This window comes from Nycticebus coucang, chromosome 20, assembly GCF_027406575.1.
Source record: "Nycticebus coucang isolate mNycCou1 chromosome 20, mNycCou1.pri, whole genome shotgun sequence".
Lineage (NCBI taxonomy): Eukaryota > Metazoa > Chordata > Mammalia > Primates > Lorisidae > Nycticebus > Nycticebus coucang.
The window spans coordinates 52,522,977-52,535,275 of record NC_069799.1 but is presented as its reverse complement, the minus strand read 5'-3'; the positions used below and the strand labels follow the sequence as shown (position 1 = coordinate 52,535,275).

Below are 12,299 nucleotides of genomic sequence, written 5' to 3'. Positions count from 1 at the left end.
TGCTTGTGTTCTTTACAACTTAACTGTCTATTCTTTCTTACATTAGGACTTAACCTCCAGTGGACAAAGCACCAGCAGTTCTTCGGCTCTTTCTACTCCACCTCCTACTGGGCAGAGTCCAGCTCAACAAGGCTCAGGAGTTGGTGGAGTTCAGCAGGTCAACGGAGTGGCAGTGGGGGCACTGGCTAGTGGAATGCAGACTGTAACATCCACCATTCCTGCTGTGTCTGCAGTGGGTGGAATAATTGGAGCTTTGCCAGGTAACCAACTGGCAATTAATGGCATTGTGGGAGCTTTAAATGGGGTTATGCAGACCCCTGTCACAATATCCCAGAACCCTACCCCTCTCACCCACACTACTGTGCCACCAAATGCAACACATCCAATGCCAGCCACACTGGCTAACAGGTAAGAAGCTTAAATATATTTTCAGATTTTAGTGCAACATAGTACCAATGTTGTTTGTGCTTTAGATAAGAGTGTATTTAAAAGGAACACATTAAAGATCCCTAAGAAAAAATCTACCAAAAATTTTTAAACTAAGTGTATAATACCCAGACTGTATTTTGAAACTTAAGTAATTCATATTAAAACAAAAGTTGCTTTTAATAACAGCATTAAATACATTCTGTACTGAAAATTTCAGTCTTTATCTGTGATGTCTATTTTTAAATGTTGGTTTTTCTTACTTGTATATTGCATTCATCTATCATAAATTCTGAAGAAAGGTGATACTATAGTGGAGGTCACATACGAATATTGGTTTCTGTTAGCCGGGTTGGGTGGTGCATGCCTGTAGTCCTAGCTATGTGGGAGGCTGAGGTGAGAGGATTGCTTTCACCAAGGAGTTTGAGGCTGCAGTGAGCTATGATCAGGCTGCTGCACTCTAGCCCAGGAGACATAATGAGACCCTTGCCCTCCTTCCCAGAAATGGTTTCTTCAACTGTGTTATTTTTTAACTTTCTAATCAAAGATTGTGTTATAAGATAAAGGTCAAATACTTGTCTTGATTCTAGGAAGTGAGACTGACTGGCTTCATTGTACTGGAATTTTATTTGAATGTTTGTTCAGAATTAGGGGACTAAAGCCCTGTTATGAAACATGCTGTTGGGGAATAAATAAATTTCAGTGGATCTGCAATGGGTACTATTTCCTTCATGGGTGCTTAGTTTTCCCATTGGGATTATTGAAGGTTAGGCCAAATCGGTTAGTAGCATGTTTGGATTCTTTCTTTGTTTTAAATATGTGTTTACTTAGTTGTGGGTTAAATTATCCTTGAATAATTAAAAGCAGATTATTAACTGCTTGTTATAAACACATGTAAATTTCTATTCCATGAAATAAGTTAGTACCCATTTGTTTTATAATAAAAAAGAAAACATTTCTTGACAATGTGAATTATTTATTGTATACATGAATATATAAAGAGATAATATGTACATAATTGTTTTCAAAAAGTTATGATTAAAACCATTACTTGTTAATTTATTAAACATCAAAATGAAAAGTTGCCTTTCATTTTAGATATTTTTTTTAAACAACAGAGGTATGTAGTAGAAAGTAAGACTTTTAATCATTTTTCAGTGCCTCAGGACTAGGATTACTTTCTGACCAACAAAGACAAATACTTATTCATCAACAGCAATTTCAGCAGTTGTTAAATTCTCAGCAGCTCACACCAGTAAGTTCTTCCTTTCAATAATATTTAATTTTTATTAGGAACAAGTGTTCTGAGCTTCTGTAGATATTCACCACGGGTATACATTGCTCCTTTGTGAAATAACATATTGAATGCATAATTCAAGTTTTTCTTGCCATGTTGTATGGTCTGTGGTACCTGTATCACATTCATTCATTAACATACACCTAAGAGCATGTGTCAGGATGGCATTGCAGGCTTGGAGATACCGTGGTGAGGCAGGTACAGTCTGAAAGGGGAGATGGGCGAGACATAACATGTGGCTTTTGGTGGTGATGGATACTGAGGAAGTAGAGAGCAGGGTCAGGGTTAGGGCCAAGGAGGTGATGCTCCACATCTTTGGGGGTAAGTCTGGAGCACAGAGCTAAGTGAGAGCTGGGGGAGTGTGCCTTCACAGCCCGAGGGAGTCAGGAGAAAAGTGCATCTGAGGTGGAGGGAGCCACCAAGTGGAAAAGGTCTGGGCGTGTTTGGGGAGGGGCGTTGTGATGGTTAGAAGATGAGGAATGCTTTTTGTGGCTGTGGTAAGAAATTTTGGTGATTTATTTTTTGGAGAACAGGGTCTTGTTTTGTTGCTTGGCCAAAGTGCAATGACATCATCGTAGCTCACTGCAGCCTCAAACTCCTGGGCTCAAGGGATCTTTAGCCTTCCAAGTAGCTGGACTACATGTTCTCACCACTGTGCCTGGCTGATTTTTTTCTAATTTTTTCTCTTGGTGGGAGGGAAGGCCCTGCTAGCTCTTGTTTAGGCTGATCTTGGAACTCCTGGCCTCAGGCAATCCTCTCACCTTGGCCTCCCTTAGTGCTAAGGTCCACAAGGTCTGGGATTCACTGACAGCTTTTTTTTTTAAACCTATTATAGATATTTTCTTTCTTTCTTTCCTTTCTTTCTTTCTTTTTTTTTTTTAGAGACAGTCTCACTTTATCGCCCTTGGTAGAGCGCTGTGGTGTCACAGCTCACAGCAACCTCCAATTCCTGGGCTTAGGTGATTCTCTTGCCTCAGCTTCCCGAGTAGCTGGGACTACAGGCGCCTGCCACAATGCCCAGCTATTTTTTTCTTGCAATTTGGCTGGGGCCGGGTTCGAACCTACCGCCCTTGGTATATGGGGTCGGTGCCCTATCCACTGAGCCACAGGCACCACCCTATAGATATTTTCAAGTATACCAAAAGTAAAGGATATTAAAGCCCTGTGTACCCATCATTCGTTCACCTAGCTGTAATAATTACTCAATTTTGTTTATCTTGTTTTCTCTCCCCCCTTCCACTTTTTTTCAGGATTATTCTAAGAATTGGAAGGTTTTGAACAGGATAGTAACATGATAACTGTATTTTAAAGGATTAGTTTAGCTGCTGTATGGAGAATAGTCTGTGTGTGTTGGGGGGGGTGGGAGGGTAAAGGTAGAAACAAGGAGTAGTAGTTGAGGCAGGAGGTGCTGGGGCCTTAACATAGTAGTGTAGTGAAAATTTGTCTGAAATTGCTGTATATTTTGAAGATAGAACCAATAAGACTCATTTGTAGGACATAGAAGAAAAGAACCCTGAATGATTAGGTATGGACTTTCACTGAGATTTGGAGGAACTGGATAAAACCAGTTCTGGAGAGAAAACAGGAGTTCCATTATCGACATAGTAAACTTGAAGCCTCAGTTGAGATGTCAAAGTGGACGGTAGAAGAGACCATCGTGAGCCAGGAGTCTGCAGTTCCAGGAAAGGACACAGCTAGAGACAGAAGGCTGGCATCGGTGCTGCGTTGATGATGCTGAGAGCCAGGAGGTTCGATGCCGAGCCCTGGTGCCCTGAGGAAGGAGAGTGAGGCAGTCGAGGGTATTGAGGAAGAGTGGTCAGCGAGCTGGGAGAAGAACTGAGAGAGCAATGTCTTGGGCCAGGTGGAGAAAATGTTTCCAGGATGAGTTGGAGTCAGCTGTGTAAATGCTCTTGGTAGGATAAGTAAGGATTGACCATGGGATGTTGTTGTCTGGAGGCTTTTGGCAAGGGCAGTTTTGGTACAATGGAAGTAATATCATTCAAAAGGTTGAAAAAAATGAAATGAGAAGTTAAAGTGGAATACAGGCAGCTCAAGACACCATACAGTAAAAAGCAGAGAAGTGGGCACCAAAGACAGACAACAGCATGAGGGGGCAGTATCTCTGTTCATCTTGAATATGACAGCTTATGTGTAAGTTGGTGGGAAAACTTCTGGAGTGGGAGGGAGGCCACAGCTCTGGCCGAGGAAGAGGAGAAAAAACAGCAGCTCACTGCATCAGTGAAGTCCGAGCAGTTTAGCAGAGAAAAGGCGGGGCGTTTTAGTGGAGGGAGGAGATGTGAAGTAGGTATCTTGGGAAAGGGAAGACTGGACCCCTCAGATGTGTCAGTGTGTGGCTCTGGTCCGTGGCAGTGCTGGCCTCTGTGGCTAGGGACTTGTGAACACAGTGGTATCCCTTTGTCCCTTCCCCTGCACACTTGATTTAGTTGTGCTGCTTGAAAACACATTCATTGTTCAGTGGGGGTTGGGAGGGTTAGACCTTGTCATTTCTTTCTAAGATACATGTATGTCCTTTCTTGCTTTAGTTTTTAAAAATGAGGTTATTAAATATGAAGTGTCCGATTTCCTTCCGTACAAAGTTTGACAGCTGAACTCAGTCTTTTAAACACGGTTTGCCTTGTGATTATCTTTCAAAAAAATTTTAGAGCAACTTTTATGAAACCATGGATACTCAAAAATTAGTGTTATTTTTGAATATGAATGTGTTCATGGATCCAAAGCATCACAGACAGCTCAGAATATTAGTGAAGATGCTTGAGAAGGATGTGGCTAATGAACACATAGTTCATCGATGGTTTGAGAAGTTCTGTTCTGGTGATTTTAACTTTGCAAATGAGCCACGTGGGCAACCTGAGACCAAGGTGAATAATGATGAGCTGAAAGCTATGGCGGAAACAAATCCGTCTCAGCCTACGTGTGAATTAGCAGCAAGGTTCCATGTTACTATTGCAACAATACTGGACCATTTGAAACAAATCGGCAAGATAAAGAAGCCATATAAATGGGTTCCACATGAGCGGCAGAAGAGAAATCAGCTTGAAGCTTTGCTGTCATGATATAAAGGCAAGCCATTTCTATACCATATTGTTATGGGTGATGAAAAATGGATTCTTTCTGACAGATCACAAGTGTTGAGCATGATGATTAAAGATGAAGGGCCAAACACAACCCAAAACCGAATAGTCATCCAAAACACCCAGGGTTGTCTGTCGGGTGGCCTTAGCCACTACAGCCTCATGAAACCTGGTCAGCTAAGTACAGGGGATGTCTCCTGCACCTGGTTGGATGATGCTTGTGATGAAGCAGCCAAGATTGGCCAATAGAGACAGGCCAGTGCACCCTTGATCACACATGTTGTACAGACAGTGCTCCTCAAACTACAGAAGGTTGAAATGCTCTATCCTTCGCTCTATTCACCAGACCCTGCCCCACATGACTACCACTTCTTCCAGGCTTTGGACTACTTCTTATAAGGAAAAATACTCAATTCTCAATAGCTGTGGAAAAGGCCTCTCATGATGTCATCACCACTTGCTCTCCAGGCTTCTTAGCTGCTGGCTGACACAAGTTACTGTTAAGGTGGCAAAACTGTGTCCATAGTTCAGGCACATAAAGTTGATTGATTGTACTGCTTCTTATTTGAGATATAATGAACTTTTGGTTTGGAGTTGGACATTTCATATTTAATGACCTAAATATACCGAAAGCATTTATTTTGATTCTGAGTCATTATTTTCACTGTCACTGTTTTTACAGTGGCGTAAGATAGATAATATATAAATTCTTAAATGCTTACTCTAAAATGCGATTTTGCTTTCTCATCTCTTGCCTCATCTTGATATGAGGTACTAAAACTCAGTTTGTTCAGGTGTCTTGTTAATAAAAATTTTACTCTCATAATACTACATGCGCATATCACATGTCTAGAACATGGTTGATTAAGGAATTTAGAGCACAAGAGTCAGAGACCATGAGAACTGACAGGGTTTAAACTCTTTTTTCCTGTGTCAGCGAAGGGTGGAGGATAAAATTTGTTCATTTACAAGCATCCAACTCTACGGAGCCAAGAATATTATTATAAGGCAAATACGCAGCTTCTATCTTAACTCTTGTTGGACTCTTCTTTCCCCCACCAGTCACTCTCCTGTCTGTCTGCTTTCTGTCCTGTCCTAGATGACCTCTCTGTTGCTAAATCCAGTGGTCAGTTCTCATTCTTTTTCTTACCTGACATAGCAACAGCATGGGATAGAGCTAATTCGATCTCTTCAAAACACTTTCTCCTCTTGGCTCCCAGGACGCCACATTATCTTGATTTTCTCTTTCCCTAACTGGTTATTCCTTTTTAGCCTCCTTCTCCGGCCCCCTCTTTGGTCTCTCTCCCCCCCTCACCACAGAGTGCCACCTGTGTGCTGATGTTTACAGCTTCATACTCTTCGATCTAACTGCTCACTGAGTGTCTCCACTTACGCATCTTAAAAGACATTTCAGACATAATGTGTCCAAAGCTGAACAGCCTCCACGAACCTGCTGTACCTCGTTTCCCCTCAGCTGACAGGAACTGTATTCTTTAGCTGCTCAACCAAAAACTTTGCAGTCCCTTCTTTCTTTGACACCCACATTGACTACATCAAGAAGTCCTAAAATCAGGTTGTGTCTTTTCTCTGCTCAAAACCTCCTACTGGCCATATTACTGTGAGTACAAGTATCCCCGCTCTGCACCATGAGCTCTCCCTCTTGCTCACTGCACCCTGGCCCCACTGGCTTCTGTGCTGGCCTGGGCTGGCCTGTGTGCTCCTGGGGAAGCCTGGGCACTGGCTGGGTTGTCTCTCTGGAATTCACTAACTCCAAGGCTTTGTCAGGGTGTTAACTTCTCAGTGAGAACTATTCTGACCAATCTCTTTAAAATTACAATCTGACATCCCCTTTTCCCCACACCCGCTTCCTACATAGACTCCCATTTCCCTTTTCTCTCAGCAATAATCACATCCTAACATTTTTTGTTTATTTTTCTTCCCCTGCCCCAAGATGTCTCAAGCATCTAAAACAGTTCCTGGTATACAGTAAACACTCAGGAAGTATGTGAATATCTTGAGTGGAATATACTACATTTGCTGTAAAGAATAGTTTGCAACTACATCAAGAAAGCATCCTTCCTGTTAGGCATGAATGAGAACAGAAGAGTTGTTTCAAGTCTGGACAGATTTAGGGAAGGGCTAAAACCCACACAATGCCTTCAAACCTGGGTGACCTGTGGTTTACCGAAGTGGCTGCACCACTTGGTCATCATGTGTGTAGAGGTGTCTGGTATTTGTGTGCACTGTTTTGAAAATAAGTTGTTCACTGATAGACATTTTATAGTAGATGGTTATTATCTGGTGCAGCACATTTTTCTAGATGAGACACTTGTTTTCTTTCTTAGTAATGTGAATGTGACTTAGATTTAAATGTCCAGGACTAAAGGAAAGGAAACAGATGCGGCAGGCTTTCCTGACTGCTGAGTTCTCTGCTGGGGACTCATTTTCTTCCCTTCGTTTCTGCCTAAGGAACAGCATCAAGCCTTCCTGTACCAGCTGATGCAGCAGCACCACCAGCAGCACCACCAGCCCGAGCTGCCCCAGCTGCAGCTCCCTGGCCCGGCGCAGATCCCCATAAACAACCTTCTCGCAGGTGCACAGGCACCTCCACTTCACACGGCCACCAACCCCTTTCTCCCCATCCATGCAGATGGCACAAGTCAGAAGGTAACAGTGAGCATGTTTGCTTTATCGTGTCCCATGAAATTATGTAATTTGATTAATCAAAGATGATTATTTTTAAAAATTGACTATTCCCCTAATATTTTTTTCTTAAAACCGGTTGTTTGAGCAGCTGGATATTATAAACACAAAGGACCTAAGCCAATTTATATCCCGCTGAATGTATCAGTTTGAATCTGTACATAAGGTTTGAAGGCTGTTTTGTAATTTAGCAATTTTCAAAATGAAAATGTTTCAGTTAACAAGTCATATAGGACAGTGCAGCCCAAAGACTTGTTGTTTTCTGAGCTTTTTAAAATTAATTTGTTTAGTTATAGAACCAGTCTGTGTAATTTAAGAATATTTCTGTTATTTTCTTCCAAAGTACTTTTTTTTTTTTTTTTTTTTTATTGGGGATTCATTGAGGGTACAATAAGCCAGTTACACTGATTGCAATTGTTAGGTAAAGTCCCTCTTGCAATCATGTCAAAGTACTTTTTAAAAGTAAATTATTTTATAATAAAAATTATATAAATTTTAGGACAAGCAATCCAGTTACTCTACCAGTTCACTTTTCAAGAGAAATCACAATCACATTTGTAATGAAATTTGAATTTTAAATTCTTTAATTTCTTTTTTTTTGTAGAGACAGAGTCTCACTTTATGGCCCTCGGTAGAGTGCCGTGGCCTCACACAGCTCACAGCAACCTCCAACTCCTGGGGCTTAAGCGATTCTCTTGCCTCAGCCTCCCGAGTAGCTGGGACTACAGGCAGCCGCCACAATGCCCGGCTATTTTTTTTTGTTGCAGTTTCGCTGGGGCTGGGCTTGAACCTGCCACCCTTGGTATATGGGGCCGGCGCCTTACCGACTGAGCCACAGGCGCCGCCCTAAATTCTTTAATTTCATGTAAGTGATAGTAGCATTTATCCTTTCAAGGTACAAGTTAAGATAAATTAAAAGTGGATGCAGGAACAGTGTACTACACATACAGTAGCACACATTTTAAGGCTCCCCCCCCCCCCCCATTAATTCTCCCCTTCAATAAGGTCTACTTTACTGGAGAGTAAATGTTTTCCCTAAATTCCAGCCGGGGCAGAGCCCTGTTAGAGGAAGGCTATGGGGCTGTAGATTGGAGACTGGATGTTAGGAGCAGGAAGGAGGGAGAGATGAGGAGGGACTTGGTTTTTTTTTTTTTTTTTTTTTTGTAGAGACAGAGTCTCACTTTATGGCCCTCGGTAGAGTGCCGTGGCATCACACAGCTCACAGCAACCTCCGACTCCTGGGCTTCAGCAATTCTCTTGCCTCAGCCTCCCGAGTAGCTGGGACTACAGGCGCCCGCCACAACGCCCAGCTATTTTTTGGTTGCAGTTCAGCCGAGGCCGGGTTTGAACCCTCCACCCTCGGTATATGGGGCCGGCGCCTTACCGACTGAGCCATAGGTGCCGCCCGAGGAGGGACTTGGAAGTCACAGTGTTTGCGATTTCCATTACTTGGAAAGTTTTCTTTATTGTTCTTCAGAACTTTAGTTTGTGTTTAGTTATGAGAATTCAAATGTAGGATTATTGCTTTTCATTAACTCTTCAATGCTTTTTTTGTTTGCATTCTTGTTTTGCTAACTTCCTGATTGTAAATGTTGTCTTCATCACAAGCCTCACCATGTTTTGCTGACACGGGAAATTTCAGTGATTTTTTTGTATTAATTCACAAACTTTTTTGTACTCCTTCAACCCCGCCTCCCCCTTAATGAGTTTATTCTTGTGCTAAAAAGTGAATTAGTTATAACTTTTTGTAAGTTATTCAGTGAGGAATGTATTTGATAGAAAAACGACAATTAGCTAATAAGAGAAAGCAGGGCTGGGAGGTAGTATTTGCTGAAATACCCCACTTCGTGCCAGGCCTCCTTGTTAGAGACAGTGGCGTATGTGATTTCGTTCTTTAAAATAGTAAGTCAGAACATTTTTAATATATAAGCAAAAGGACACTGAAAGGCATTTGAACTCAAAGGATAATGTGGGATCAGAACACACAACTTTCTTAGTCCATACAGAATTTGTTTTCCTATCCCGGTGTTGTGACGGGCACCTGTAGTCCCACTACTTGGGAGGCTGAGGCTTAAGCCCAAGAGTTTGAGGTTGCTGTGAGCTGTGATGCCACTGCACTCTACCAAGGGCAACAAAGTGAGAGACTGTCTCCAAAAAAAAAATAATAATAATAAAATTTTTTTTTGTTTTCCACAATACCATGTTTCTGCTTTGGTGGAAAAGTTGATTCTGGAGGATGAATTATATATCCATTCCTGAGGCATTCTGTCCCTTAGGTGAGCCTGCTGCTCCTCTTGTCTTGGGATACTGATGGATTTGATGTTTTTTTTTTTTGTTTGTTTTAAAAGCATTTACTCTCTAGCCTGGAGCAGCAGAGTGAGACTGTCTCCAAAAAAAAAAAAAAAAGGCATTTACTGGTGAATTCATGTCTATTTTGGAAAGTAGCCATTCCAATTTGCAGAAGAAAAGAAAAGAAATAACCTGTGTACTGCATTTCATCTCAGTTACAATTTCAATTAGGCAGATATTACCTCAAGTTTTGGCCAGAACTCAATTTAGCTAATGCATCTGATTTTTGTTTTAACTGCAGAGACTTAGTGATAAAACTGGGCCTGTAGCTCAAGAGAAAAGTTGACACTTGAGAAACGTCTAGAAATTGCCTATCCTGCTGTTGTAGCACTTCGTCTGGCTGCTGTTGCAGTCCTATCACTACAGCTATGAAGAAATGCAACAAGAAACTCACTGCACAACAAAGGAGTCTTTGCCACAAGGACGTTCTTGTAAGGCTTTAATTTTCTTGTTGCTTTGTTGCACTGAATTGGAATCCCTATATTCCCTACCCCTCACCCCAATTTTTTTTAACTTGGAAAGAAAATTTAATAACTAACTTCTGTCAATGAAATAATTTACATGCAATTAGTTTATCAACCCAAGAAAAATTTAATATAGTTGGTGCACAACTAGTTTTATTATAAATTGGAGATACGAATCGCAAAACAAAAAACTTGGTCCATTTACAAGCTACTTGATTATATCGTACAAGTTGAAACATGAAATTTGGCCTTTTGTTTAGGTTATGGTAAGTTTGCTCTGTGAATCAGATCTTAAAAACAAATTTCACAGAACTGTCCAATTTCTTCTCCTGGAGTTTTATTGATTTAATATTGCAAATATACAGGTCATCAACTGGGACTTGGCAATCTTTGTTTAAAAAATTTCCTTTCTAATGCGATTTGGCCAATCTTGGTAATCAAGTTAGGATGGTAATATCGGCTTCTGCTAAATTATCAAATTTTCTTTTGAGAATTGCTTTTTCGTTAGTATTAAGACCTATTCATATTTTAAAGAAACCTTGAGTTAAGTGAGTTCTAAGGCTGCTGGGGGAACCAGATCAATTCAAAGCAAAAGACTTCTTTCAGAAAGAGGGGCCACTCTGGAAACCGCGGGTAGGGTTTGGCCTAGTTTAAGTGCCTGTTTGTTCCTCCGTTGTGTTGAGGCTGCGCGAGACAGCAGAGCGCACAGTCAGCGCTTCGTGAGCAGCAGGAACCCCCACATGGCAGCCTTTCCCATGCTTCCGCCTTTATTCAAAACTTTCTGTGCCACTGTAGATAGCTCAGGCAAAACTGTTACCTGGGTATTTGTCCACTAATGAGTCACAAGAAAGGAATGGATTTGGTGAAAAAAATGTATTTGTTTCATTTAAACAAACAGCTTCTCGTTACTGACCATTAAGACAAAATTAAAAATCCACTGCTACAGACCCCAGAGTAGGTGAAACTCCCGTCACAGCCCTTCCACTTTGGGGAGCCACACTCTTGATGTGACAACATGGCAGAGAATACATTAAACAACTGGGGGACGTGATCATTGAACTGTTCTTAAATACGTGAATTATTAGTGGAAAAGACCCAGCTGTAATTAGACCTCCACTGTGTACTTAGCTGGAAGAACATGTTAATTCTGCAATATGTCTCTTGGTTAAACATTGCACAGTTCTTACCTCATTTCTGTAAATAAAGTTTTGTGAATCTGTTTTGTATTGTGAAAAATTCATAAGATAACATTGATATTTTGATTTGTAATATTTCTAATTGGTAGATTTAACTGAAAAATAAAATTAATTTATTTTTATATGTTCAGGGGAATTTTAAAGAAAGTCAAATCTTTTGTAGATAATTTAAAAACATCAGTGTGGTTTATTTTACTTATTTAACCCACTGGTTGTTATTCTGTAACAATTTGTATAAAAGGTAAATTTTGAATGTGTTGTTATTTTACCTAGATGTAAAATTCCACATGTATTAAAAGAAAATGTACAAAGTTTTTGTTAATAAAATTTAATAATGTTTATAACTCTGTGCTATCCTTGTTTGGAGAGGCTGAAGGTCCTGAAGACTGCTGGGGACCTCACCTGTGTAGTCTGTTGGGGACATTCGCATCCTGTCACCTTGGAGTAAGTGAAACTTTGCTAATGAGTAAAGTCTATACAGCGTGCAGAGCAGTGTGCAGGGCAGCCCGGCCTTGTGCTCAGAGGTCTGAGACGTCACCAGGGAAAGCGCTCTGAGCACTGCTGTGACAGAGAGGAAACAGCTCCAGGGAAGACAGAAGGAAAATAGATTCCAGGTGAGCTGGTCCTCAGGGCTCACTGATAGAGCATCACACTTGGTAGACATTTGCTTCCTCTTGTTTCTGCAGTTAACTGGCTCTAACCAGAAGCATTCCATGAAAGAGATGGCCAAATCCATTTAGTGTTTCCTGGGTCTTGGGAAGCTTCTGAATTG

At 41.1% G+C, this 12,299-nt stretch overlaps 1 protein-coding gene across 15 annotated transcripts in view; it reads left to right on the top strand.

The window, feature by feature from the left end:
- Window positions 1-11,871, top strand: part of MLLT10 (MLLT10 histone lysine methyltransferase DOT1L cofactor) — a 203,178-nt gene extending 191,307 nt beyond the window's left edge. For 14 of the 15 annotated variants that reach the window (XM_053572095.1, XM_053572094.1, XM_053572093.1 and 11 more), the window contains 4 exons: window positions 47-408; window positions 1,585-1,681; window positions 7,285-7,482; window positions 10,109-11,871. In XM_053572095.1, coding sequence (XP_053428070.1) covers window positions 47-408; window positions 1,585-1,681; window positions 7,285-7,482; window positions 10,109-10,153 — 702 coding nt within the window. In that variant the 3' untranslated portion in view covers window positions 10,154-11,871. The remainder of the gene's footprint in view (window positions 1-46; window positions 409-1,584; window positions 1,682-7,284; window positions 7,483-10,108) is intronic. The other variant, XM_053572102.1, reaches the window with a different exon arrangement.
- The last annotated feature ends 428 nt before the right edge of the window (window positions 11,872-12,299 follow it).